The sequence below is a fragment of the Parasteatoda tepidariorum genome, chromosome 2, assembly GCF_043381705.1.
Source record: "Parasteatoda tepidariorum isolate YZ-2023 chromosome 2, CAS_Ptep_4.0, whole genome shotgun sequence".
NCBI lineage: Eukaryota > Metazoa > Arthropoda > Arachnida > Araneae > Theridiidae > Parasteatoda > Parasteatoda tepidariorum.
Window position 1 is genome coordinate 10,689,987 of NC_092205.1, and position 27,239 is coordinate 10,717,225.

General features: G+C 28.5%; 1 protein-coding gene across 2 annotated transcripts; it reads right to left on the bottom strand.

Moving 5' to 3' along the window:
• Positions 1 to 834: 834 nt before the first annotated feature.
• LOC107448209 (nucleolar complex protein 4 homolog B) lies at positions 835 to 27,239 on the bottom strand. 2 transcript variants are annotated; one of them, XM_043047448.2, is made up of 14 exons: positions 27,106 to 27,239; positions 24,712 to 24,811; positions 18,824 to 18,924; positions 18,637 to 18,741; positions 18,411 to 18,548; positions 15,558 to 15,648; positions 13,034 to 13,116; positions 12,836 to 12,947; positions 11,449 to 11,509; positions 11,253 to 11,363; positions 9,983 to 10,143; positions 6,994 to 7,076; positions 4,511 to 4,624; positions 835 to 1,008 (listed from the first exon to the last, which is right to left on the bottom strand). In XM_043047448.2, exons 1-14 carry the CDS (start codon positions 27,157 to 27,159, stop codon positions 898 to 900), a joined length of 1,425 nt encoding a protein of 474 aa, XP_042903382.1. In that variant the 5' UTR covers positions 27,160 to 27,239; the 3' UTR covers positions 835 to 897. The 2 variants fall into 2 exon arrangements, with proteins under 2 accessions (XP_042903382.1, XP_042903381.1); XM_043047447.2 differs by having other exon boundaries at positions 26,923 to 27,144.

Here is a 27,239-nt window from a genome sequence, read left to right on the forward strand (position 1 = left end):
GATGGAGTAGTGAAAGTTTTTGAAAGGGCCTCAGCGAAAGGGCGAGGGGTGAAGTTACGGCACTGCCTGTGAATCCAAATCACGGAGGCGAGCAACTTTACCCACGCTATACTGTAACAGTTACCCGTTTATAGCGTCAGCCACATTAACACAACAGAGAGAAACATCTATGCCCCGAGCGGAATTTGAACCCACAACCAGAGGCTTCACAGTCAGGCACACCGACTGCTAGGCCAGCAAAAATTGCTACAGAGCTGAAAATTGGCAGTAGTTAACTCTGTTTACTGCAGGTTATAACAAACCAAGCAATTCTCTAAGGTAAATATATTTCTCTGTTTCAAAGGTACTCACTTCACTAGAATTTCCTTGAATTAAAATTCTACTCAAGAGTTAAATATGTTGTGTCTGAACTAGTTACTTTAGCTTGAATATTAAGAAACTGACATGATACATAGATTTTCAAAACTCATTATTCATATGAATAGTTTTAAGGTCACTAAATATGGTCGAGTGGAACTTAAATGATTATTACCCGCCTAACATTTGAAACTAAACATCAGGTCCAAGTAAGTAAAGTAACTGGGTAGGTACCAAGCACATGTCAAATATACAGAAATTTCTAGCATTTCCTTTAAAATTAACCTATTAAAAACATAGCATTTTTGTAAGTAAATTTGATCAAGCCCTGGGACTTCCTTATGGCCTTGAAAACAGCTAAACTTTTTTAAAAATGAGAAATTCTTTTCAAAATTAGCTTATATTGCTTAACTAAGACTCTGATAGATGTTTAATACAAATACATATTCTAAGTTAATGGAAATAAAAAAAAGTAGCTTCTTATAAATAAAATACTTTATTTTACAATATTTTTATTAAAAAAAATTGACAGCATAAACTTTAACATTTAAAATGTTTATTAGATATAACAAACATATTTTTTTGAGTTGTAACATTTTCTATCAAAGTATGTGCTTCAGTGAAACTTCGTTTGAATTCTTTTCTAAAAACCTATAAAAAATGTAAATTATGTCAACGTTAAAAATGAAATAAAAATATTGCTTTATGCATAAAAAGAATCAATTGGCAAATAAAAATAATTGAATAAAACTTTTTCTTTAACCTTATTAATGGGAGTCAGGTTTGTGAGAATGTGAGTTCGAATTCAGTTGGCCGAAGACTCCCCTTGTAGTAAATGGTGACTGGTGCACGTTAAATCTGCCGGGGCCTACATGTTCCCTAACTTTTTTTGCAGCAAAATTTCTTAATTCGAATAATTGAAACAAAAAATTTTTTTGCAATCATTCTATTTCTCCAAACGTTTTGTTTTAATGATTGCAGCAGGCCGTCTGGGCATGCAATTAAGAAGCCTTTTTTGAATGGATTTTTCGCCCATTTCGGACAAAGATCCTGAACGAGTTCTGCATTTGAAGAATGCTTCCATGACTTATTTTCAATGAATTCCAAAGAGTGTTCTATTGGATTCAGACCATGTGATTGCCCAGGCCAATTAAAATTTTTAACCTTCTTAGCCTTAAACCAACTTGTCACAATGTTGGCGGTGTGCTTAGGATCGGTATACTGCTGAAAAATCCATCCAAGAAACACCTTTTTTTTTATGAGCATACAATAGCACATGAACGTCAAAAGCGTTTCTATAAACATTGATCTATAGTCCCATTGATGTGTACAAAGAGGTGATTGATGTGTGTCTGATCAGTTTCCGTGTTTCACTGTAAGTAGCAAGGATCTATTCTGGTGCCTTTTGGACGACAAATAAAACATCGGCCAGGAAAAAAAGAAGAATTAGTATTCACCAATCTAAAGGATCTTCCAATATTTATTTGTCCATGCTTCACTTCTAACATGTTTCCTTCCATTTCCTTACTTAGTAACTAACAGTTGATTATAGAATTCCACTCTTGATGACAATAGCAGAATATGAATTAATTTCCTCAGCTTCTTTAATAATCATAAGACAAGAGGCAAAAGTAGTGTTTTTCAATATCTTCATACTGAAACTGATACAATTCACACCAATATTTTCACTTAAATATAACTCTAATGCCATAAGGATTAAACGAGTTTTGCATATAATGACGTGGCTGTAAGTTAATTTCACCAGCAACAACCTAGCCGATTGATTTCCAAGCGTAGTAAATGAAGCATTGCATATTCTTAAACTTACTAGGAACATAATACGTAAAGCTAATTCGCATATCTTCGCAAAGTTATCGAAAGTATAAAACCGTTTGTATACTCTAAATAAAAAAGAAAATAATAAAATCATTATTTAAAAGTTAAGAATTGGATCCAAACACACACATTTTACATGGAATTCCTCTACTTTAAACACTGAGCTATAGAAGCACTTTTGTGAGAGAAATTATTACATACAATTAAGTTAAGTATAAACATGAATTGAGAAGACTTGAGTTAGAAACATGAATTGAGTTAGACTATCTCAAAACTTCTGATTTCAGTTTTTTAAATTCTTGTCTAATGTTTGTTAAATTAATCATTTTCAAGTCTATTATTAGTTGCTTCCCAAGTAGAAGGACTAAAGCTATAAATTAATTTACATCATTAAGAAACTTTTCTAACAGAAAAAGTTAGAACAGAAAAACATATTTGTGACATTAGGTCACAGCCTAATTTATAAATATCCTGTTTTTTAATCAATAATACTAATTCTTTTGACTTAATTTATAATTTTGTAATACATTTTTTTATTTCATCATATTTCTTTAGCCCCTTAAGCGGTAGCGCAATTTGGACATTCTCCCCCTAAAATTCCTTACCAGCTCCTTAAAGAGCCCCTTTCTTTCGAGAAGTTTCCACCCTTTTTTTTCTGAGAATTCCACTGGTCGTCGGCATCTTTCATCTCCGCGTGTTTGTTGTGTTTCTCAACCGTAACTTTTAACGCATAATCAATTTTTCGTCTCAACTCGTGATTTTTAGATAATTTAACTTTAACTTGCACAACATGCACTACAACTTCAACTTTCAGTTTTTGTATCTTATAAAAAGGAGGAGCGCGAAAGACGAATAGCTTTCGATAATTTGATGTTCTCTGAAAACTAACTGCCCTCCGCTTAACGGAGTTTTTTAATATTTTTTTGCTCCCACCTCCCTAAGGTGGAGAACCTTTTTTTTCGAAGGATGGCTTCCTTGCGCCATCTTTATTTGATGTTTGGCTTTGTTCACTGAAAATAACTCATCTACCGCCATGTTAAAAATCTGCTGTCCTTGTCATTGTCGCTGATGAATGCCTACTAAAGAATGTTCCTGATAAATCGGATTAATGCCTACTAAAGATTTCTCCTGCTTATAAATCTCCAGCTTTTTTAAGATGACCCTCTGACCAGCCACCGACAGTGATGGAAATCGTTCACAGTCATTTTCTAACTTCATGATAGGAATATCTCCTGCTTATTCCAGTTATCACTAGTTACCACAATATTAGGATTGGCCATTGATGATTCCTTACCTGAGGTGCCTCAACATAATGATTTGTTTAACTTGTTTTCTCCAATAAAACCACAATGATTTTTTTAAAAAAAGAACTGGACTAATTCCTTTTTCACTAGCCAAGGATTTTTCGGGTTGTTTCATCCTAAACTGGATATCTTTTTTATGGAGAAGAAGGTATGTTTTTTGAATATACTTGTTATCTTCTGGAACGTATTTTTGAAGAAGAAAATTTACTATTTTTCTGGGTTAGCCAAACTTCGTAAATGTACCACTAACTATGTTTCACCCGGCCATTAATTTTTAATTTTTTTACTTTCTAAATTGTTATCATTTTTGCAACTTTTTCATTTTTATTCTATACCCAACCGTAACAGGGCAATATTAATATTCAAACTTTTGTTCCCAACTGTCTGTCTAAACATTAAAAGTTCAAATGTTATTTTTGAAAATTATAATCTAAAATGAAACGGTAAAAATTACAGCTGTAGTTTTACATCAATTACCCACTAAAACAAAATTATTTATTTTTTGCAGAAAAAAGTTTGATTACATAATTGTAAAAAGTTTTGAATTTAAGTATTGGAATAACATTTTGCATGCAACCATATCTAGTTATCTTACTAAGATGATTCAGACCGTGTCATGTTTCACAAGACCAAGAGATTCTAAGAGATTAAGAATTGTTTAGATTTTATTTTTAGAAGGGAAATTTATTACCTTTACAAGTTAATGAAGATACGATTGATTTAAGGATGCACAAGTCTGCTTATTCTAATTACTTATTTTAAATAAAGTTATCTACAGCATTGAATCTAAATACAATTTTTATTCAGGTTGATTTAATAATTTTCCCTAATAATAATTTTAAATATTTTTCTACAGTTAAGTAAATAATATAAATATATTCCACAGGTAAATAATTCTTTACATAAGTTTCTTTGACAAATACTTGCATTATAGTTTTGACAAACTCTTTTCTTTTGTCCTTTTCTTAAATAAACTGACTTTTAAAAACAATAAAATATATAAATATACTTACATCTTCCTCTGATATATCTAGAGAACTTGTAAAATCTAACTCAAGTTTTGGCAGTTCTTTATCAATAATCTTGGCCTTCCTAGAAACTTCTGGATGATAATGACTTTGGAGTGTCTTAAAGAAAATTTGAAAACAAAATAAGTTATTATTCAATTTTAAGCATGCTATTAAATAACCAAATAATTCTCAAGGGTGAAAAGTATAAAGTACATCTAGTGAACTTAAGAAATCTAACTAAATGCAATTAGAAAAGAAGTACTGATTGAATATAACTATTAAAAAGTATAATTTTAAAACAAATTATAGCTCAATAATCAAATTGACAGTCAAGCCTAAAACAAACATTACCTTTTAGATTGAATTGATATGTTTTAAAATCACATTTCAATCTCAGTTGCAACAGTAAAAACACTGTTTATAACAGTTTAAATATGCTTGCTAATTTCACTTTCTCATATTTTTCAATTTACTTTCAAATATTTTTTTATTTATTAAAAAGTAAAAAAAAATGTAAATTTTTATTCAAAAGTTTAGCTTTATTTTCCAAAGAAGAAAGATAATTCAATATTTAATTTTAAAATCAGAAAATACGGCTTTAAATATTACATAAAAATAAAATTTGCAAACAAACATAATTTTCTTTTCTCAGGCAGCATTCCAATTATTAAAATTGAAAGGAGAAAGATTATATACATATATATATATCACTGTGAATGACCGAAATTGGTGGTTGTTGACTTCCACCGGTGAATGCTGACAATCACAGCTGCTTTGGTAAATGTCTGAAATATATAATAGGTCTAGTTAGGTGCCACTGCCCGGTATGTCCTATATCAATGTGTTTTTTTTAAAGGTCAAGTGTCACTGCAGTATGCATTTAACCGGTACTTCGAACACTAATGTTTATCCTAATCCCTCCTCAGCAGATATTAAAATATCGAATAAATATAATATCAATGAATAAATTAATATCAAATCAGATATAACGAATATTCCACCAAAGCGGCAATGAGATTGTTAACAATCACTGGTGAAAGAAGACATTCTCCTGACTTTGCGGCATCTATACATATACATAGTTAAGTTTATATGAATTCATAAAATTTTTTTCTGAGGTTGTATCTATCACCAAACGTGAAAGAAGTAAATATATATGAGAAAAATATATATAATAAGCAAATATATATGACACTTTATCCAATTTTATGAAAGAAAAATGTTAGTAAAATATGGTGGCTATGTGGTCAGCATTGTGCACCGACTATCTTAACTTTCCAGACGAGTTGGTACCAATGGATAAGGCGGTTTCAAGCTGCCACCAGTAACAGAAAAGCAGCACTTTCCAAAGAGAGCTCAAAGCCCCACTGCGTAAAATTTAATTCAATTAAGTTCAAAAAATTATTATTTAAGAGCAATAAAAATTCCGAAAAGACAAAAATCAGGTTGCAATTTTAAAAATAATTAATAATTAGTAAAAAAAAGTAACACATTCCTTCAGAATGAATTTGCTGACAGTTACTCATATGTTAGCAGATAAACTGTAGAAGTGAATATCTGAGTGGATATATGATCTAAGTGGCATCTTTTAGTGAATTTGAAGAAACGAGCATTAAAAGTTTATTCACTAACGGTAAGAAATGAAAGTTATGCCTTGACTTCTCCTTGCTTACAAGCTGCTTTTAATTGGTGTAATTTATAAATACACAAAACTGATTCAATCTGATGGCGTCACGGCATTCACATTACACATTTTAATTTGCGGCCAAAGGAAAAGTTATCTGAAGTTACTCAGTAACTGTTTATTGCCAAATCCACTAGGATTGTTCGGCCACACTCTAAAAACAGTCAGAGGCTGTCACTGAAATGTTTTTTGTTCTATTTCTAGTGATCTTCCGAATTAAAAGATATAGCAAAATAAAGGAATGTTGAATAGTTAAAAAATAAAAATTTCTACACATAAATATAATTTTTTATAAAAAATGATCAAGAAGTACTTTAACTACTTAGTTTTTCTACTGAAAATAATTATTGATAATCTTGTTGAGAGCATTTAGGCTTTTATCACTTGCAATTAATTACTTTAAATGAGCTTCTTTCAACTGGCACCAGTCCTAACTTAAATAATCTGTAATAAGTTTCTTCAAATGAAAAGTTGCATTCATATGTTTTCTTTATTATAGATTTGAAAAAGATAATCTAACAAGTAAAAGTGTAGATATTTTTCAAGCTCTGCTTTTTGAACTTCATAGTAGCTTAAGAAAAATTTATTTTTTCTCGACTCTCTCCTTTCCCTTTTTTATTGTGACTGAAGAAGTTTACATATAAGAAATTACATATTAACAATACTTCTCCAGCCAAATTTGAATCACTTCAGAGCTCAGCATACAAAATAGTTAAAATTAATAAAATTAGAAACTTCTGAAACAAGAAAATATTAAATATATTAATTTTATTGAAAAACTTTGCATAAAAAAAGCACATACTTTTATTTCCCATAAGGAACTTTCTAATGCTTTACTTTCAGCAGGGTCAATGGCAGCAAAATCATATGGATCATCAGTAAGATCTTAAAATGAGAAAGTTAATTGTAAAAGTTTTTATGAATATAAACAGACAAAAAAACTATTGTACACTTAAGAAACAAAATTTTTATTTAACATTATAAGTAACACTTTTTGGGCATTTATTTTCAGGCAATGTTGGTATGAACTAATGGACTATTAGTTTAACCACTTGACATATCATTTCTTGATATAGAAATAATCCTTGATTGCACTGTAAACAACAACTCGCAACGGAATTTTGACTGATGCCAACTGCTCCAGACATGTCAAAATAATTATTAAAAAAAAAAAAAAAAAAAAAAATCAGTAAATAAACACAAACTAAATTGTGCAAATATTTGACTATTTTTGTTTGCGTTTTAAAAGGTATAGCATGACATAACTACTATAAAGTGGTAAATTATATATGCCTACGAATTATTTAGAAATAGTGATGGATAAAAATCTACTAAATTGAATTTATTAAACCAAGAATTACAATTGATAAAGTACCACTTTAAAAGTATTTATTTGCTGTCCGGAGCAAGTTGGCATCTCTGTGATGAAGACGCTGAGACACATCAATTATTGTTTTGACATAAGAAACAAATGACGTCTCCAAGACATCTTCGTATGTCAAGGGGTTAAGTAACCATCTTTACTATTTTACGAGGTTTGTAAATTAAATAGTGGCAACTTAACCTTTAAACTCACAGCAGGACGGGCATGCGCAAATTAGATATGGGAGCTGTGAGGTGGGGCTGTTGTCGATGTGTAGAGTGCAAAAAAAAAGTCGATTAGCTTAGAAGTGTAGTTGTTGTGTGGCGTTAAAGTGAGGAGTTTTGTTTCCATCGCTCTAAAGCATGTTTTCAAAAGGTGATCAGCGGTCGTGGCTTACAATCGAGGTTGCCCGTAGCAAAAATGCAACAGAATGCTATCGAGGATTAGTGGAAGCCTTTGGAGCAAATGCTTTACCATATAGGACAGTAGCACGATGGATTCAAGCATCTCGTCTTTATTCGTCATTAAGCCTTTTCACAACATGCTTTAAAGCGATGGAAACGAAGCTCCTCACTTAAACGCCACGCAACAACTACCCTTCTAAGCAAATCGACTGTTTTTTGCACTCTACACATCGACAACAGCGCCACCTCACCGCACCCATACCCTATTTACGCATGCGTGCCCTTTTGTGAGTTTCAAGGTTACGTTGCCACTATTTAATTTACAACCCTCGTATTTACTTTTATGATACAGAAAGTTTCACCCCTATCAGTGTGATGCTAGCTTATACTTTTGGGAGGGGGAAATACTTTTTAATCGAATAAAATAAATTGTTTGTATAAAATGAGAATTTAGTTTTCAGACATGTGATTGCTAGAAGGAGAAATTATCTGAAAATTTTTTTCTTCTTGTAAACAGAAGATATTTAAGAGGCTGCTATATCTTTATGCACAAAACTAACATTTATAAAATTTACAGAGAGGAGGAATTTTTTAAATCTAATAATAACATCAAAACATGGATTTACAATGATATTGAGCGCGTTGAAAAGTGATTAATGAAATAATTGATTTGAGATTTCAATGCCGTATAATCACATTAGAAATTAATTCGATCTAGTTGCAGCCGAATAAAAAAGAGGAAAAATGATTAAATAATTATTCTGTTACAAATTGGAATTTTTAACAAAATTGCTACTAATTAAAAGATAAGTTTAAAAAAAAAATGAGAAAAACACAATTTTTTTCTAGTGAACAATCATTTAAATTTTTGCCATTTCAGAATTGCTTTTAATGTTATCAATTTTATACTTTCTTGTTTGCCACAGTAGTTCATTAATTCTAGACAATGTTATAGTAAATTTTTTCCCCCCAAGCAGGTCTGACAACTCTGCAAAAAAAAAAAGAAGAAGTCGTTATTGTGCGAGAATGAGAGTTTAGAAAAAAAAAAAAAGGGTGCTGGTAAGGGTGGAATAAATGCCTCGCTCACGAGATTTTGCATAAGTAACAAAATTAAAGTTTAGATTGGTGGATCTCTGAGATAATTGTGTTAGAAAATAAATTACTGAGAAGCGGAATGTCACTAAAAATCAAAGGGCTAAGATTGGCGGAAGAATCACATGTCCGGTTTTTAAAATTTTTTGTCGAGAGAAGAATGGTTTTAACAATTTCATTTTAACTCTCTTAAAAGAAAAAGTTTTTTTTTTAACAGGAAAAATTTTTGTCGAATGAAAGTTTCTTTGATAAAAATGAATTTTCTGATATTTTTGAAATTTCTCTTACGTTTTTTTTGGTACTGTCACTAAAGATTTTTAATTCTAAGAAACTTAAAAAATTAATGTCAGAAAAGTTTTTCTCAATTTCCAAAAAGGGAAAATTTTAGAGTGTGTTCTCAGCTCGAGTGTGGAAATAGGAACAAAGAGATAAGGTTTGCACTCCTCTTATACAGTTTATTATCTTTAACAGTTAGTGAAATGTTTCTTCTGCATGTAAAATATGTTGAGAAAAATGGCAGGACATGCAATTTTTTAATAAAAAATATTAAGAGGTGTAATTCCAATGGTTAAAGAAAAAATTTAATTTTAGAAAATAATGGTGTTGAGATAGCTGACAAATACATATTTTGTTTTGTTTAAAAGGGAAATTCATTTCTCACATTGTATCATAATTTTCAATATTTCAATTCAAAGATAAAAACCATTGTGAAACAGAAAAAAAATAAATAAATAAAGGGGGAAAAAATACTGTTATGAGCACTGGATAAGCTGAATAATTTAGAATAAGTAAATCTAAAACACACTTAAAAGGGGTTCTTTCCTCAATACTATTTTTGCAATAAAATCAGAAAAAACTAAACAAGTGCAATTATCGCTTAAAAAGCTTTTATAAAATATTTCCACTTTCTAAACAAAATAAAGTCAATTTACCTTTAATATCAGTTCTGTGTATCAAAACAGTTAATGCAGGATGACGGATTAACAAATTAACAATGAGAGGTATAATTTTTAATACACACTCTGTTCTTGCTGCTAAAGAGATTCTAGAGAGTCTCTTGACAAATGCAGCTACCAGGTATGCAGGTAAATGGCTAAAAATAAACATTTTTATTATTAAAAATATTATTATAGAAATAATAGTAATAAAATTATAAACTCATTTATTATAAAAAGACTTTGAAGAACCAAAAGGGATTTTGAAACGAGCATTCATTGTCATTATTTTTAAATCCAAACTATTGCACACATTTTGTATTTTGCTATGTAAAATTACATTCTTTGAAATGATGTTAAAAAATTTTCGGAATATTATTAAATAAAACTTACTAAAAGCTATTTTTAGCATGGAATTGTCTTTGGTTAAACAATTTAAAATTGAGTGTAAAAATGCTTCAATTAGATTAAAAAGTTCTTGAGACATGGCGAAATATGCAAAAGGTAAAATTGACATTAAGAGGTTCAAACTGTGGGCTGCTGACCTGAGCTAATTTTCAGCACCATATTTTGAGGGTAAGAAATCCAAATTTGCCAAGAAAAAAAATGCAAGTTTATTTAGAGAAAGTATATTTTTGTGTCTGATTAAGTTAAAATAACATCTGCACTAATTAATTATTAGCATATTTGGAGTTGCTTCCTTAAGTCATTAAGATTGAGCCCAAGAACGCGAAGATTCAAACATCAGATCAAAAGTTATTCTGGGTGATCTGTTTTTTATTTTGCACATAGTACATCTTGTGCCATGCTAAAAAAATTTATGAAATGTAAAAATGGGCCCCCAAAAGAGTTTTCTAAAGAAAAATCTATTAATACCATATCTGGTTTAAGATTACCACTCACCAAACATAACACAAAATTAATTTAATGTGCAGGAACTCATTGAACAAGTTTTTTAATGAGTCAAATTTCTCTTTTCTATCATTATTAAAATATAATCATTTGCCAATTACATATTTAAATATTCTAAAACATAATAAGTTCACATAATATTTTTCAAACACGCTCGTTCAAAAATGGTGTGAAGCAAGATTTGGCATAAACTTCTCAAAAGTACAATACATATAATTACACAAATAATCAATGCATGCAAGTACATAAACAGCTTTATTATTTTAAAAATTATGTTACAACAAAAAAATTTAAAACAGAGATAAATGGTCAATCTTCACCAATAATAAAATGTAATACAGAAAATCACACTTACGTAGAAGACAAAAAGAGATCTGACAAATAAAAAAATCTTGAGTTGAATTTGCTATTCAGAATATTCACATCAAATAAAGAATATAATTTTATGTAAAAATCAGGATACTCTCTGTAAAAAAAAATAATTTTTTTTTAATATTTACTAAAATAGAAATAAACAACAAAAAACACAAAATAATAAAAAAAATACTTACACATTGTATTTTTGCATTAATTCAAATAATCCACTTAGAGCCAACAAACTTGTTAGACCACCTATGATTAGCAAATGATAGTCATAAATGTGAAATAAAGGATTTAATCAAGACATATCACATTATGTACAAGATGTAATCAGGATCATAGTGTAACAAAAAATTTAAGGGAAGAAGAAAAGACACTTCTAAATTAGTTTGTTCAAATTTGTCAATTTAATAAACCTCTAATGTTTTTAGTTCTTTCATGTCATCTTCAAGTCTCAAAGAGGAAAAAACTCACAACTGTTTTGTTTTTTTTTTTTAATTAAAAAATAATAAAGAATTCTGGAATTAAGTTAATATTTATTTTTAATATAGATCTGAGCTTAAGTAATAATTCTCTTAATATGGTTTAGATTGCAGAGAAAAATTAGTCATTTAAAAATAAAATAAATGATAAAAACAAACCTGACCACTATTTTTTTGTACAGACATGAAACATAGGGTTTTACAGGTGTGTGAAAGAGAGAGGAAAAAAAACAAACAATTTATTGCTCATATAATCATTATGAATAAAAGTTAACAAAAGATTTGCATGATTTAAAAATATCGAAATTTGTTGTTGAAATCTTAAAATAGTCAACGAAATAAATTATATGTATAAATAAATATGTAAGAAATTTTTTGTGTGTCAAAAAGCAGCCAATAATTCAAATATTTTGTTGGAAATAAAATTAAAAGTGTATAAGCACATCATCTTCAAAATACATAGATAATTTTTCAGCGGCGATAAAAGTTTATTATAAAAGCTTCAAAGTTTCAGGTGCAATAAAAATTGAATTATTTTCTCTTGCTTGGTTCTCTGTTAGGCAAAATTTGTTTGCAACAGTTAAGTAACAACTTAAATTTACTCAGAGATTTGGTAGAAATTTAAGCACTGTAGCTTTCTGGAAAGATATTTAAATACTTAAAAAGTATTGAGATTGCAATTTTTTAACACTGACTGGGAACATTCTTGGAAAATAATAAATAAAAACAGCTTTAAAAAAAATGGTATATTTTATTACTTTATTCATTGAAAATTATTATTCTTAAATTAGTTGTGTGAAAATAAAATTTAAATGTCACAAATATGTTTTCAATTATAAGTATGATACAAAACTTACTTTCTTTGTTTTTATCTATAGAATTTATTCTGCAAACATGTTAACCTTTTGGATTAAAAAAAAAAGATTCCATAACCATACCCAAATTACCCATTAATTTAAATCACAACAAAAACGCTAACTAGGCACACAATAATAATGTGGGTCTAAATAAATCACTAAATAAGAAACAAAATAGTATACTTTCTAAGTTTCAAGAATAAAATGATTTCATTTTTTTAGCTTAAAAAGCTACTTACCTCTGCTATACAATTCAGTAAAAAAATCTGTCAATAAGTACGGATTTGAAAAATGTTTCATAACTTTCTTTGGTAAGAATACAAGAACCTTTTTTAAAAGAGATGGTGGAAGCTGAAACAATATTTGAAAAGGACTTAGAGTATAAATAATATTTTAAAAACAAATTAATCATTCAAGCACCTGAAACACCACCTTACCTCACATTTTAGAAAAGTTTCCCAAACATTTGAAAAGAGTTTTGAGAAACACTTTCCTTTTAAGACAAAAGGCTTTTCAATTCCTAGAAAAAAAAGATGCATTTCAAACAATTGTACAGGAAAGAAAGAGAATAACCAGGATATATATATACATACATACTAGTTTCTTTTAAGTTACATATTTGAAAGTCAAAACTAAATTTAAAAAATATGTATCATAAAATTAAAATAGCAAAAATCCATGGTTTATAAATTTATTTAATTACTGGACAAAAAGTAACTAATATGCTAAAACTGTCTCCAACAGATACTATAACTTAAATAAGGTTCCTACTACAATTATCCACGAAAACGGTTGTTTTAGTACCATTAAATAATAAAAAAAATAGTAGCTGAAATAGTCTTGTCAGAAAAGTAATTATTTTTCCTTTTTTCATGAAGTAGCCTTTTGAATAATTATTAAAATATATCAACAAGAAAAATATTTCCACGGCACACCTGCGAAATACAATAACTTATAACATAGCAAGATTAGTCTCATATTTAGAAGAAAATCAAAACTTTATTTCTAACACGCTACTTTTTTTTTTATTCAACTACAAACTCAATCATGCTCCAAAATCAAAATACTTTTCATAACTATCTTGATTAAAATAAAAAGTAAATTTAAGATAAATTTTTATAGTTAAAAAAATATCTTTCAATGTTTTACATAAAGGAGTAAAGTGAAACTTTATTATTTTATAATTATATAAAGAACTTTAAAAATATGGTAATTAAATTATACATTGCTTTAGGCTACAAACCACACATTGTATTTACAATTACGAACAAAATTACAAATCTATTTCTTAAATTAATTCAGTTTAAATTTATGTAATAAATTGTGATTCATTCTGTAACTAATCTCATATTATAAGATTCATGGAATATTTGACAAATAGCAAACTTTAAAGTCATGTTAAATTGCATTTAGTTTAATTACATTTTCAATTTATTGATAATACGTAAAAAATATTTGAATAATATGGTAAACATAAAAATAATATATGCTATGTTAAAATAAACAAAAACACAACGACTGTTCTCCCTCTACAAGTGGACCTCCATAACAAAGCACCACAAGTGGTCAACTTACACACATTTCACAATACCACAATATATTTGTAGATATCCACTTAGATGTTGGAAAAATTGCACATTTTTTTAAAAAAAAATAGATGCCTTTTAACTAAAAAAAGTTGCCATAGTAGTCCAAGATAAAAAAAAGTGACAGATGTTCTCTTTTTAGTTACCAGTAGCAACAATACCTAGTGGTTAAAAAAAAAATCTATGTGGTGCTTTTTCTCCCTACAGCTGCATTCAAGCATTCTTAATAAAATTAAAAAAAAAAAACTACATTAATATTAATTGTATACAAAGGCTTAAGCGGGAAAAAGAAAAAAAAATACAAAGAAATGAGTATGCGGCTACACAAATCTGGAAAAAAAGGACCTTTTATAATTTTGGTATTTTTTTATTTATTTGATACATTGCTCATTGCCAGTAAAACAGAATTCACTCAATTTTCATACATATATGCACAGATACAGCAAGTGTCAGTGGTGGGTAAACTATATTACTTTTGTAGTTAACTACAACTAACTACTTTATTACAAATGTAGTTAACTAAAACTATTTTTTTTTAATGTAAGGACTACAATCTACTTTGAAATGCAGTTACTTTTAGACAACAACATTGCTGGAAAACTTACATTTACCCCCATATTCAAAAATTTTTAATATAAAAAAAAAAAAAAAAAAAAAATCAAATTTTTAAACTAGTATGTTATTCTTAATCATTGTTAATTAATTTGCTCCTTAAACATAAATTTTTTTAGCCCTTTGTAGACAGTAAATATTAAATTTAAGAAATGCTAGAATTATTAAGCATTTGCAATTTTGTTAAGTGTTTACCGTTCTTTTATTACTGCAAGGAAAAGTACAAAGAGAAAATCTTCCCCTCAATTGAAATAAAACCAATGTTTCCTAAAAGTGAAGATAAAAATGTAGCTAAATTGATAAATTAGCTATTATCCACAATGACTAGTTAACATATTAATACATATTCTCATAAATGCTTGGCCACAAAGGCATTCTTGTTGTGTCCACTGACAAGTCCCCAGAGATACATATCAACCAGACTCGAAAAATTCAGTTACGTTTGAACTTTTTTATTTTTTTATAAAGTTATATTAAAAGTAATTGCCATAATCACTACAAATTACTGTTTTTTTATTGCATAATTACACTATATTACTTTTTTTTCTTCAGAAAGTAGCATACTAGATTACAAAATATGAAAAAAAAGTAGGAACTACAAGTTATTTTGAAAATTGTAGCACACTACTTAAAACCACTTCTAAATACAGCAAAACATTTAACCTCTTTAGGATGGACGAATCATATATTCATTTGTACAGAATGCATTGACTCATTTGTCCCAATGAAGTAAGTTAGATTTTGATTTTGACAAACTTTTTACCTTCTGTAGAAAGTAGAGTTGTTGAATCTTCTGATGACGGACAACATAATGTTAACAGATGAAAACAATTTGATAGAAAAATATCATTTACCTGCAGAAAGTAAATATGTTCGTAAATTATATTGCAAATGAAAAGTACATTCTAAAATACACTTGCCGATTTGGTTTCAAAAGTATAATTTTTTTTTTTAAGTAACTACTAAGATTACCAGCAAACTAATCACATATTTTTTTACAACATTTTAACAAATAAACACTTTTATCATAACTCTAGTTAATCACTATACCTTTTTAAAACTCCTTTACAATATGAGAATAAAAATCATTAGATACTTTCATTAGTATGCGTGAAATGTACAAGTTTTTGTAAAACCTTAGTGCATATTCATATCAAAGATGTTTCCTTAAATTGAATATTTTGTGGCATGATTCTTATTCAAAATTTGAAATTGATAGCTGCTTAAATGTTATAAAAATTTTGTAATAAATAATAATCAGTATGATAAAATTTTGTTTCCTTACACAATGAATTTTTAAATGATTTTTAGTTCCACATTACTTTATCCGATAGATTTTGATAACATTCCCTTCTGAATTCTGTTTTGATTTGTGAATTTACAGGTTTCGGAAATAAATTAATGTTATTCAAAATAGCGGAGAAGAAAATTTAAAATTCCACATGAATGCTATCATTAAAAAAATATGTTTTTAACACTTATATCTAAAATTATGACTTTGTTGTTTGCTTTCAAATAAATATAAAATAGATTTCAGGTAAAAATCTCCTAAAGTAATTTTATAGTTGACTTTATGACATTCAACATTAATTTACAAAATTGAAAAAGTATAAAATTGACTAAATGAGATAAGCTTCTTTAATAAGCTTTTTCATTCAGTTACCTTTGCAAAGAAAGTTGAAAACACAAGAAAATAATCATTAGGCATATTATAATGATGAGAAATTGTCACGCTGATGTTTAAAATATGTCTGTTGCAACTCTTGAATTTAGAGTTAGCATCACTTGTGATTAAAGTTTGCTTTCATGATTTAAAATCTAAGTTCTTTTCTTAGTAAGCTTTCATATTTATTTCAGTGGTACTTTAGATGAAAATATTTTGCAAAACATATTAGTATTCATTATTATATGTTTGTAATTATATGCTAACTTAATGTTCTAGAAGTTTAAAAGAATCATTAAAACAAGGAAATACCTCTCATTACTTTTCAAAGTTAAAGATCTTAGTGTCATTTCAGTCATTAACATATTATTAACGAAAAACATGTCATAGATTGCTCAAATACTTTACTATTCTTCAAAAGAAAATATCAAAGGAATCTCCAACATTTAAAAAAAAAAACTCAAAATTTCTTTAGCTCCTCAGTAGGACTGGGCTATAAATCGATATATCGTGACATATCGATTTAACACCTGTATCAACAGGCCGATACAGTGATTTTCGTTCTAAGGGATGCACCAGAAATCTGATTTAAGCCATCGAGTAAAGACGACGAACAATATAGCGATACAAGACACGCAAGGATCTCTTACGTTCCGATGCCAACCCGCGCTGGGGAAGACGATGTTCGTATCGTTATATCGAAACGGCTTTGATTGATGAGTGGTAGAACCAGAATCAGTTTTGAGAACATATATCGTGATCTCGCATGTTTGTTTCCGCACCTCTTAGTTTTTTTTCTTTCTTCTTTGTCGCGACTTGATATCGCTTCTTGTAGATTATTTTCAGTGGGACTGACTTTGTGATCGCCGTCATTACCTTGTTCTGAACATAATCTATTATTGAAAAGAATATATAAAGAAATGTTTCTTAATTAATTAGGTAAATTTTTTTTTGAAACAAAACTTTCTTTTTTATTTTTAAATGTGAAAATTAATTTTGATATTATATGTTTAAGTATTATTTTACATTATTGAATTTATTACAAACGGAAATCTAATTTAAGGTGCCCATAAAGAATTAAATTAAAAAGTAATTAAATTTGTTAGGCTATTTTTTACTTTATTTTAATTTATTAAAAACTTTTTGGATAAAATAATAATTTAATGGGTTTTTATTACTGATTTTAAATTTATAAATCTTTAGTTGTTTTCATTTTTATAAATAAAATTATATATATCAAAATTATAACAAAACCTATTTTTCCTCTTTTGGATTTGGACATAAGTCAATCAACTTCGTTTATTCAAAAAAATTTGTAATGTTTGCGATTGCGACTTCTTTTTTTAAAATCACTTAGTACTTCGTTTTATTAAAGAGCATAATCGTGTTTCTTAATTGTCTTTCAATATTGTTAGGTAAATATATTGACAAATTTCAATTTTATTAATTTTTTTATTATTTATTTTTAAACTAAGAAATCTTTCGTTATTTGCGCGATCATTTTTAGAAAATATTAATATCTTTCTTAAGCTAAACATATATATCAAATTCATAAATTGATTTAAATCAATCTGAGTACGAAGTTTTGACAGAAATCCGACTTTCTACGCCTTACAAGTAAATGAATTTCAAAAATACTATATCGCGATGCAAAACTGACGATGCATCACAATATAGAATTTCTTATATTGCCCAGTCCTACTCCTCAGTTATATTCTTTTAAAATTTAATTAAAGGTTTCTTATATTTAAAAATAAATAAGAAACAGCATGGAGAGTTACACATAAAATAGAAAATCAACTAAAATATTCAACTAATACTAGATGTTGACTAATGCATTGCAACTACAATTACTACAATACTACATATATATAAATACTAATTAAAAAATTCTTAAACTCATCCACATTGCTTATAACAGCAATAGGAACTATTTCTAATAAATGCACAAACCTTTTCTTTTTGATATAAGATATTGGCAACAGCTTGTAAAGTATAAAATTTAATATCAACGTATGATGAGTACTGTTTGAAATGCTTAATCGTTTCACATTGGTCAAGATCCTCAGAAACAAATACAGCGATTATTTTCTGGAAGGAAAAAAAAACATTAAGGAAATAATTTTAAAATTTATTAGTAATAGCTTAAAAAATATAAAGAAAATTTTAAATAAGCAACCTTAAATAATAATTTTGGAAAGAACCAATCTTCTTGTTCAACATTAGCCAGTGGATATTTTGCTTCTAATGTGATAAATTTTAAAAGAACTTCAAGTGATTTGATCTAAAATAGAAAATTTCAATAAACAAAAAAATCTAGATTTCATAATATAATAATTGATATTTACGGATCCTACTTGACAAACCTGAATTTCTTTCTCGGATTGAGATAAATAAGCAAGCAAATGGCTAACAAAATCAGCATATCTGGCTAGTAGCCAATCTTTAAATTTTTCTTCACTTGTATCTACAAAAACAAAAGTTAATTTTACAAAACTTTGCATTATATATCAACTGTCTACAAATTAAGCAGTTAAGTTTCACATACTGATGTTCCAATGAGACTTGATACTTCCCACAAAGTTTTGATAGAGGGTTCAAATATATTTTATAACTTTTTAATCAATAGAACAAAGAGGGTTGCAAGCTTAAAGGCCATGCGTCTTTTCTGTTATCTCGATATATCATCCTTTCTTAAGTCAGGTTACTGTCATCATATAACCAAGGATAAAGTGGGACCAGAACGCGCCAGGGCAATTTGCCGAGAGTTTTTAGACAAGTAAAACATGGTTTTGGAACTTGAAAGATATAATTTTAAATTTATAATCTTAACTTTTCTTCATATAAATTTTTTTTTTTCATTGTAATTTGCCAACACTAGCAAATTGAAGGAATTTTGCTAACATGCAAAGTTTGAAAGCAGTTCTGGTAGATTAAGTAGATTAGTCTATTTTTAAATTGCGATTATGATATTTTATCACCTTAAAGCACCTTAATAGTTGTTAATAAAGAGGAAAACAATGGAAATTTTAAAGAAGTTAAATGTATAAGTTTTATTAATAAAAAATTCATAAATCTGCAAGCTGTTAAACATTTCAAATGGGCTTTCAAGAAAGAAAACAATTATGCAAATAAAAGCATTTAGAAAAGTTTTTCGTCAAATTATAGAGGTTTCTTCACAATTTCTTCCCCATTGTAGGGTGAATTATATTCAGGTAAAAAAGTTTTAGTACTACAATTCAGCATATAACTATCTTAGTTAATTTACTTATAGTTTCAACAGGGCCGGATTTACGTATAAGCTAAATAAGCTGTAGCTTGGGGCCCCTCAGATCCTACTTTCCCCCCTCTTTTTTTTAAGGTTTAATTGGAGCTGGGGGCCCTCAGAAACCAAAAATGCATTTTTTCCCCTTTTTTACATTGTCGGACATAATAAATATAAATAAATGACTGAATAAAACAAAAACCTTTGTTGTCATTAGAAGGGAACATATCATCTTTCAAGCAATTTGAGTATTAATAAATTATTTACAAATAAACAATTTTTTAGTTTAAAAGGTAAAAAAGTTTTTTTTTGCCCCATCATTCGATCATCAGACTATTTAATATCTGTTTCTAAGGATCAGAATTCCCTTTTATTTTACTTTAAAATTGTACAAATGATATATTTAATGCTTTCATGTGATATGCAGCAGTTTTAAATAGCACTTTAAAATATCTAAAAAAGTACAGAAATTGTCAGTAAAAAAAAAAAAAAATTAACTAATACTTTTGAATAAGAATTTAAATAACTACACACGTTTATTTTACTATCTCATTCTACATAGCAATATTTAGTGTAGACAGTTACGTGTGGGTGTGATGATGACGTAATAAAAGAGGCATACAAAAAAGTTAAAATCCTCAATATTATATTTTTAAACTCCTTGAAATGGTAAAAGAGGTATACAAATTAACTGTCGCAAACAAATTAATATTAAGTAAGAACGAAACAAAAATGATATGGAAATATACTGAATCATTAATGAGACCGGGATGAAAGACATCGAAACCTATTTGATTGTAATAGTATAACTAGAAGGTGTTTCTAAAATTCTGAAATCTATCAGGCTTTAAATTGTTTTTTCTGTCACAAACTTTATCAGTAATTAAAAATAATAAATTCGTTAGATTTCAATATTGGTTCCTTTTTTTCTCGATGATTTCGTTGATTAGTTAAAAATTAACAGATATTTGTCTTTTAAAACATTTCATTCTATAATAAGATAATTATTCTACAATTGTAATTATCTAAAACTAATTGCTAATTGATATAAAGCTTTCATTAGTTTGACGCTANTTTAATAGACCCTTTAATAAATCCTTAAAAATATAAGTCAAAAATGTACATAAATAATGAAAAAAAATTTCTTGCACAAAAATTTAGCAAATGTACTTAAAATAATTAAATAGAAAGCAAAAATAATGAAGAAATATTTTCAATATAAACATCAATTAAATAATATCAGCTTACGAAATGTTCTTTTTATTTATACAAACAGTATTAATATAACGGTCCTCATCTGCTCCAGGGACTGCTAGATTGGATTCAAAATTACAAGGCTACGGAGTTGAATATTAGTAGTCGTAAACTCGAAATTGAGTCGACTGTTCAACGACTGTTTTCGAATAATTTAGCATCTGTTGCAAGGTCATTTAGCACCCAAAACCGGATGAAGACNAACTTCAACGAACTTCACTATTCCATAACAGAAATAAGTGAAGAACCTATGCTGGCAGATGTAGAGGATAGGAAAGTGTGTGCACAATGCTACAAATTTAATTAGTGATTCCGAATAATTCAGCATCTGTTGCAAGGTCATTTACCACCCAAAACCGGATGAAGACAAAATATCGTAACAGATTGACTGATAAGCATTTGAGCAACCTAATGAGAATAGCTGATGAAAAAGTAGATATAGAACTTTTCCATATAATGATGCAGCAAAAATATTTAATGCTTTAAAAATTTATTATAATTAACGAAATATTTTTTTCCCAAGTCTATTTTTGTTTTTTATTTTTAGAAATCTCACGTAATTTTTTGAAATCTCACCCTGTTTTTGAGAAAGGGTGAGAAATTCTCACCCATTTTTATTCTGTAATGAAAACACTGCGTATAATTTTTTTTTTTGTGACAAATTACACTGCAGTGAAATGCTTTGTCAAAAAAAAATATGCCATTGGAAGATAAACAGCAATTATTATTAAAAAAAAATGGTGCATATTTTTCTTGTTTAAAAAATCTGGTCACATAAGCTTTGTAACATTAAAAGTGAATTAACTTGTTCTCAATGTAAAAATAATAACATTGATATTTGTACTAAACCAAAAGAGAATGAGCTAAAAATTGTTTCAAAAGACCAATAACTTTCTAATTGCTGAGAAGGCGAAATAGTATATTTACAGACTCTTTACATTGTTATTCAGTATCAAAGTCGTGAAAAAATTATTCGCTGCACTATGGATTCTGGATCTCAAAGTAGTTACGCCAGTAAAAATATTATGATTCAAATTGGAGTCTCGCTGCTTATAAATGAAACAGTTACACACATGTCCTTTGGGAGGAGTGAAACAAAACCTAATGAACATGACATGTTCTCAATTGAAGTAATTAACTAAAGGCAGACCTTCGCTTGCAGTTTTGAAGTTTTCTCTAAAAATTATTTGTGGTTTTGTTCTTTAAATTAAGAATTTATTTCAAATGAATTTATAAAACTAAATATATTTTACTGATTCCTTTGAAAGAGAAACATAAATTGAATTATTGGTGCAAAAATTGTAGGGAAATTACTGACAGGAAATTCTGTTTAATCATAGTTAGATATAACGGACATTGATACGAAATTGGAATTAATGCCGTGATGTATACGTTCTACTCTAATGAATTCCATTAAGCTTTTATATTGCCAGACTTAAAAGTAACATTTCGGTTTAATTCTACAACAGCTCTTTGGTGAATAAAAGAGCAAGGTCTTTGGTTTGCTTGTGTTGAAAATAGGTTTAAAAAAAACTGGGTGTTAAGACGAGGCCAGCCTCAGAAATGTGTTCCTGGTAAAATCAATATTGCTGAATTTTTTTTATCGTGTGGATGTTTGGCAAAGTAAATGATTCCATCTCAATGGAAAGGCACCTCATGGTTAGTAAGAGGCCCGGAAAGATGTCCTATTGGTGAAATACCCTGCTCTTCTGCACAGGAAGAAGACAAAAATAGAGAAAGTTGATCTATGAAAGTACACCACTTCCTTGTGTTCTAAACTATAAAACAATTTACGATAAAATGATTAGAATTTTTTGCATGAGTTTATAGATTTGCAAATAACTGCAAAGTCGGTTACGAGGAAAGTAAAATCTTTAAACTAATATCGTCTAAAATTGAAAACTTTGAGAATAAATTATATCAAAACTCTTATAAATGATAAAGGTATTCTGCTTGTAAAAATAAAAATACTTAACCGAGATGATAAAAATTTTTAAATCGCATATTATTACCTGAAAAATTTGGATTTACTGAGTTAGTGATTTAAAATTTCCATGGTAAAAATTGCCATGCATGAATTCAAATAATGCAAATTATATTAAGAGAAAGGTTTTAGATAATTAAGACTAGGAAAGCATTTCTCTTCAACTGTACTATTTGCAAGTGATTTTAAGCTAAAGATTTGACAAGAGAACCTTCACTTTTGCAAATAGACTGAGTCACTGATTGAGCAAAATCCAAAATTATTGGAATTTATTTGGGTGTGGATAGAGCTGCTATTTTCCATGAACTTGTAAATCCTAAGTCTACAGATGCTTTCTGCCTTACTTTCAGATGATTTACTGCTAGACACAGTCGCCTTAGGACCATTTATAGTAACAGTACAAATTCATTTTTGGAGCAAATGCCCATTCAATGATTTTTCAAAATTTAATGGGGGGAAAATAATGAATGAAACGCATATCAACAAAACATTTTGGAAATTTATACCACCTAAATTGACATAGCGGGAGAGATTGGTTTACAAACCAAAAGAATTGTTAAAGTACATTATGAGAAAATCTGTATAACAACCGGAAAATGAGCAGGATTATTGGAGCAGAAGGATGAAATAAATTATTTTCCTAAAAAAGCTGTGTTTTTAAGTTCATAATGCACTCTAGCATTGGGTAGAGCAATAAATATTCACATTATTTTTGAACAATATTGTCTAGAATTTTATAAATGAGCAGAACAGGGGAAACATATTTATTTCTTGCAAGTTCCATCATGCACAATACTAAAAATTATGGGGATATAATCAAACTTTCTACTATTCCATGGATTAAACTTATAGAATTATTTCATAGTTTGCAGTCACCTATCTTACATTACAATAGGGTCAGGCATCTGAAACTGTGAGAAAAATAAATGTTTGATTTCTTAAACTTAATGTCAGCATTATTAAATTAATAAAGCTTCCAAAAACACTTTTATTTTTTTCAATCATAAATTATGTTACAATAGTATCATGGAAAAAAAAAACAGTGATACATTTTTACTTTATGCTTAATGTCTTTTTTAGAAGTCATATTTCAGATTTACCTTTAACAATAATAATTGGGTGACATCAGCTTCGAAAAAAGATAGGGTATACTTGCTATGTAGACTAAAGCAAAAAAACATGAATAAAGAACAAATGAAAATACAGAAGCAGACAAACTATTGTTTAGGTTCTATAAACAAATATCGTTCCTCGTTGTCTAAAGGATAGAAAGTTCCTTGGTGCCAATGATAGATGCAAAGAGACAAACATGTGGAAAGTGGTTTAACTAGTAGGGGCAATAGAACAAGTTTAGACAAGAAATAGGTATGCATGGATTCTAGAAATCACAGGGTACAAAATATTACCTACATTAAAAATCAATTTCCCAACATTGGGAATTGTTGGATGCTAGAACAAACATTAAATCATCATCACCAGCTCAATCTTGATTTTTAAACTACTCAATGCATTTAGTTAGCATATCTTCAGCTTTGGCATGAGGCAGAGTAGACTACTACTAACATTGTTGATATCAATACTTGTGCCAACACCAAAGGGGCGTGAGATAATTGGGGTTCCACCGTATACGAGATTGAATTTCCCATGATTATTCAGTGTTCATTAGTTTCATTTAATGCTTCACATACAAATTAAAATGATATCTGAATAATAACATATGCACTTAGATATATGTATTCAAAATGCCTCACCTTTCCCAAAAGACTCCTGTAACATTTTTCTTTCAAATATCTGAGTAACTAATTCTTTAACTATTTCTATGCTTTCTAAAATACAGTTTTCATCTTCTGACTGAAAAAGTAAATAATAAAGTGTATTCATCTTCATAAACAGGAAGAAAAGTAATAGGTCATAAAATTCAGATACAAACAAAACATAGAAATAACTAATGATTCAGAAACCAATATTGATATATTTTAACATCCCTGTGGGAAGAGTAGTTATCGACCATGTCAACTATCATCTATGAAAAGGTACCCCAACATAGAGTCGAGTTAACATGTCTTATATACTAGTGAATTGTAGTAGTAATTTTGAAGTGGTAGATACGCTACAGTATTCCCCCACTAGAATTATATCTGTGATAGAATTCGATGAACGAATACCACTAGTTGATTCATTGCTGCTTTGTGAGAAGCCGGGAGAGCTGTATTAAGATCACCGTATATATTTTGAGTGCTGAAATGTGAGAGGTGTATTAACTTCACGGTCGTAGTCGCTCCTGTGTTGCCGTTAGCAGTCGAGTGTATGCAAGCCGACGTTGTGCGTGATCGAGACAAGACTGAGTAGCAACAGTGTGAGGAGGCGGACAATGTCGCAGTCACAAGCCGCAAGTCAACTTTTCAATGTGGATCATCCATCGAAGCAGGCGTCACTGTCTAGGTAGGCGTGTTCATATCGAAGTGGGCGTTACTGCCAAGGTAGGCGTGTTCACATCACGTCCGAAGGTCACCAATTGTGGGGAGAGTAGTTATTGACCATGTCAACTGTCATCTATGAAAAGGTACCCCAACATAGAGTCGAGTTAACATGTCTTATATACTAGTGAATTGTAGTAGTAATTTTGAAGTGGTAGATACGCTACAATCCCCTTCTGTCTTCCTTACCCTTCCCGTCCCTTTATATAAAGTTAAATGAAATAAAAGTACAGGCCTCTGCAAGAAATTTTTTCGAATGAACAAGTAAATATATTTTTATTAAAAATATGGTTTGGTCATAATTTATATTAAGTTTAGAAATAAATTTTATATTTTTCAATTTTAAAGTCAAAAACAGGCTTTTGACATGACACATCGAAAATTGTCAGAAACTGTCCAAATCTGACTTAAAAGTTCAATTTTGATCACTGGTGCCATGATATTTGACAGTAAATCATACACAAAACATGCATTATATACTTCTATACTTTTGATTTATATGACACAATGTATAAAAAATATAGCTGAAAATGTTGAGACTATTAATTGGTTTTTCTAAAACACGGCACTCTTAATACTTAAAGATCAATATTATTTGCTGTATTAGAACTACTTTTCAGTTTATATCAGAGGTAATAACTATTAGTTGTTTATTATTATCAATCTAAATATTGATTTTATTTCTTTTATGTCACAATTTATATACCTCTCCTTCTTATAGGTTACCTTTCTGACTAATTAAGTAATTTTGAATATAAATAACTGTCAACCTGTAATTAAAGTATTAAACAACATTATCATATAATTGAAAATGTTACAAAAGAAAAAAAAAATTCTGCGAAAATTATTTCTCAACTTTAGTCTATTTTTCAGAAGTTAATCAACCAATTTGAATCATGCACTTACATAGATTATGTATAAATATAAAACAAATTTTATGCAGTAAAATGGTTTGAAATGTATTATTATTTCATTTTAGTAATAATTACAACATAAAAAGAGTGTTTTTTAATAAAAAAAATAACTAATGATTTTTTTATTTAATAATAAATAATTTTATATTATATATTAATTATAATATATAATAATTATACTATATAATATTATATTTTATGTAAAAATTTTATATTAATAATAAATAATTATAAAATTTACTAATTACAAACTTAAGTTTTGTAGAATCATTAAAAAAATACGATTTAAATAAGGAAATCATTACAGTTATTTTTTTAATAAAAGACACTCCTTTTAGACAGTTAAAATCAATGAAAGTAAATTTTATAATTGTTTTGATTTTAAATGATTTTCCGTTTTTTTTTTAATTAGTTAGCAATAAACGTAATCAGTTTAAATAAAAACTAATTTACAGATGAAGTATTTAATAAAATCTACAGTAATTAGACGAAGAAAAACTGCGATCTTTAGTTGAAGCTATTGTTTACATTTATAAAATTGAAGTAAGTCTAGAACAAAATTCTATCTTACCAAAAGGGCCTTTTCAATTTCAAGAATACAGTTTGCATTCTTCTTACTGTCAAAAAACAGCGTAATTAAGTCTTTTCCCGGCATTTTACCAACAATCGTCCAATAATTATCAATTAATTAAAAAATTGTACTCATTAATTGATCTATCGAATAATTGCAACTCCTCATACAGCGTATACTTACAAACATTGCACGATCTCCGTCAATAAAATATAGTCCGTTCCGGCGCATGCGCATATGCCCGTGTAGCGCATTCGTAAGGCAGCCATTTGCGGAATGTGGACGAGAAACGTTGTTCTCTCGAAATACTGTTAAAA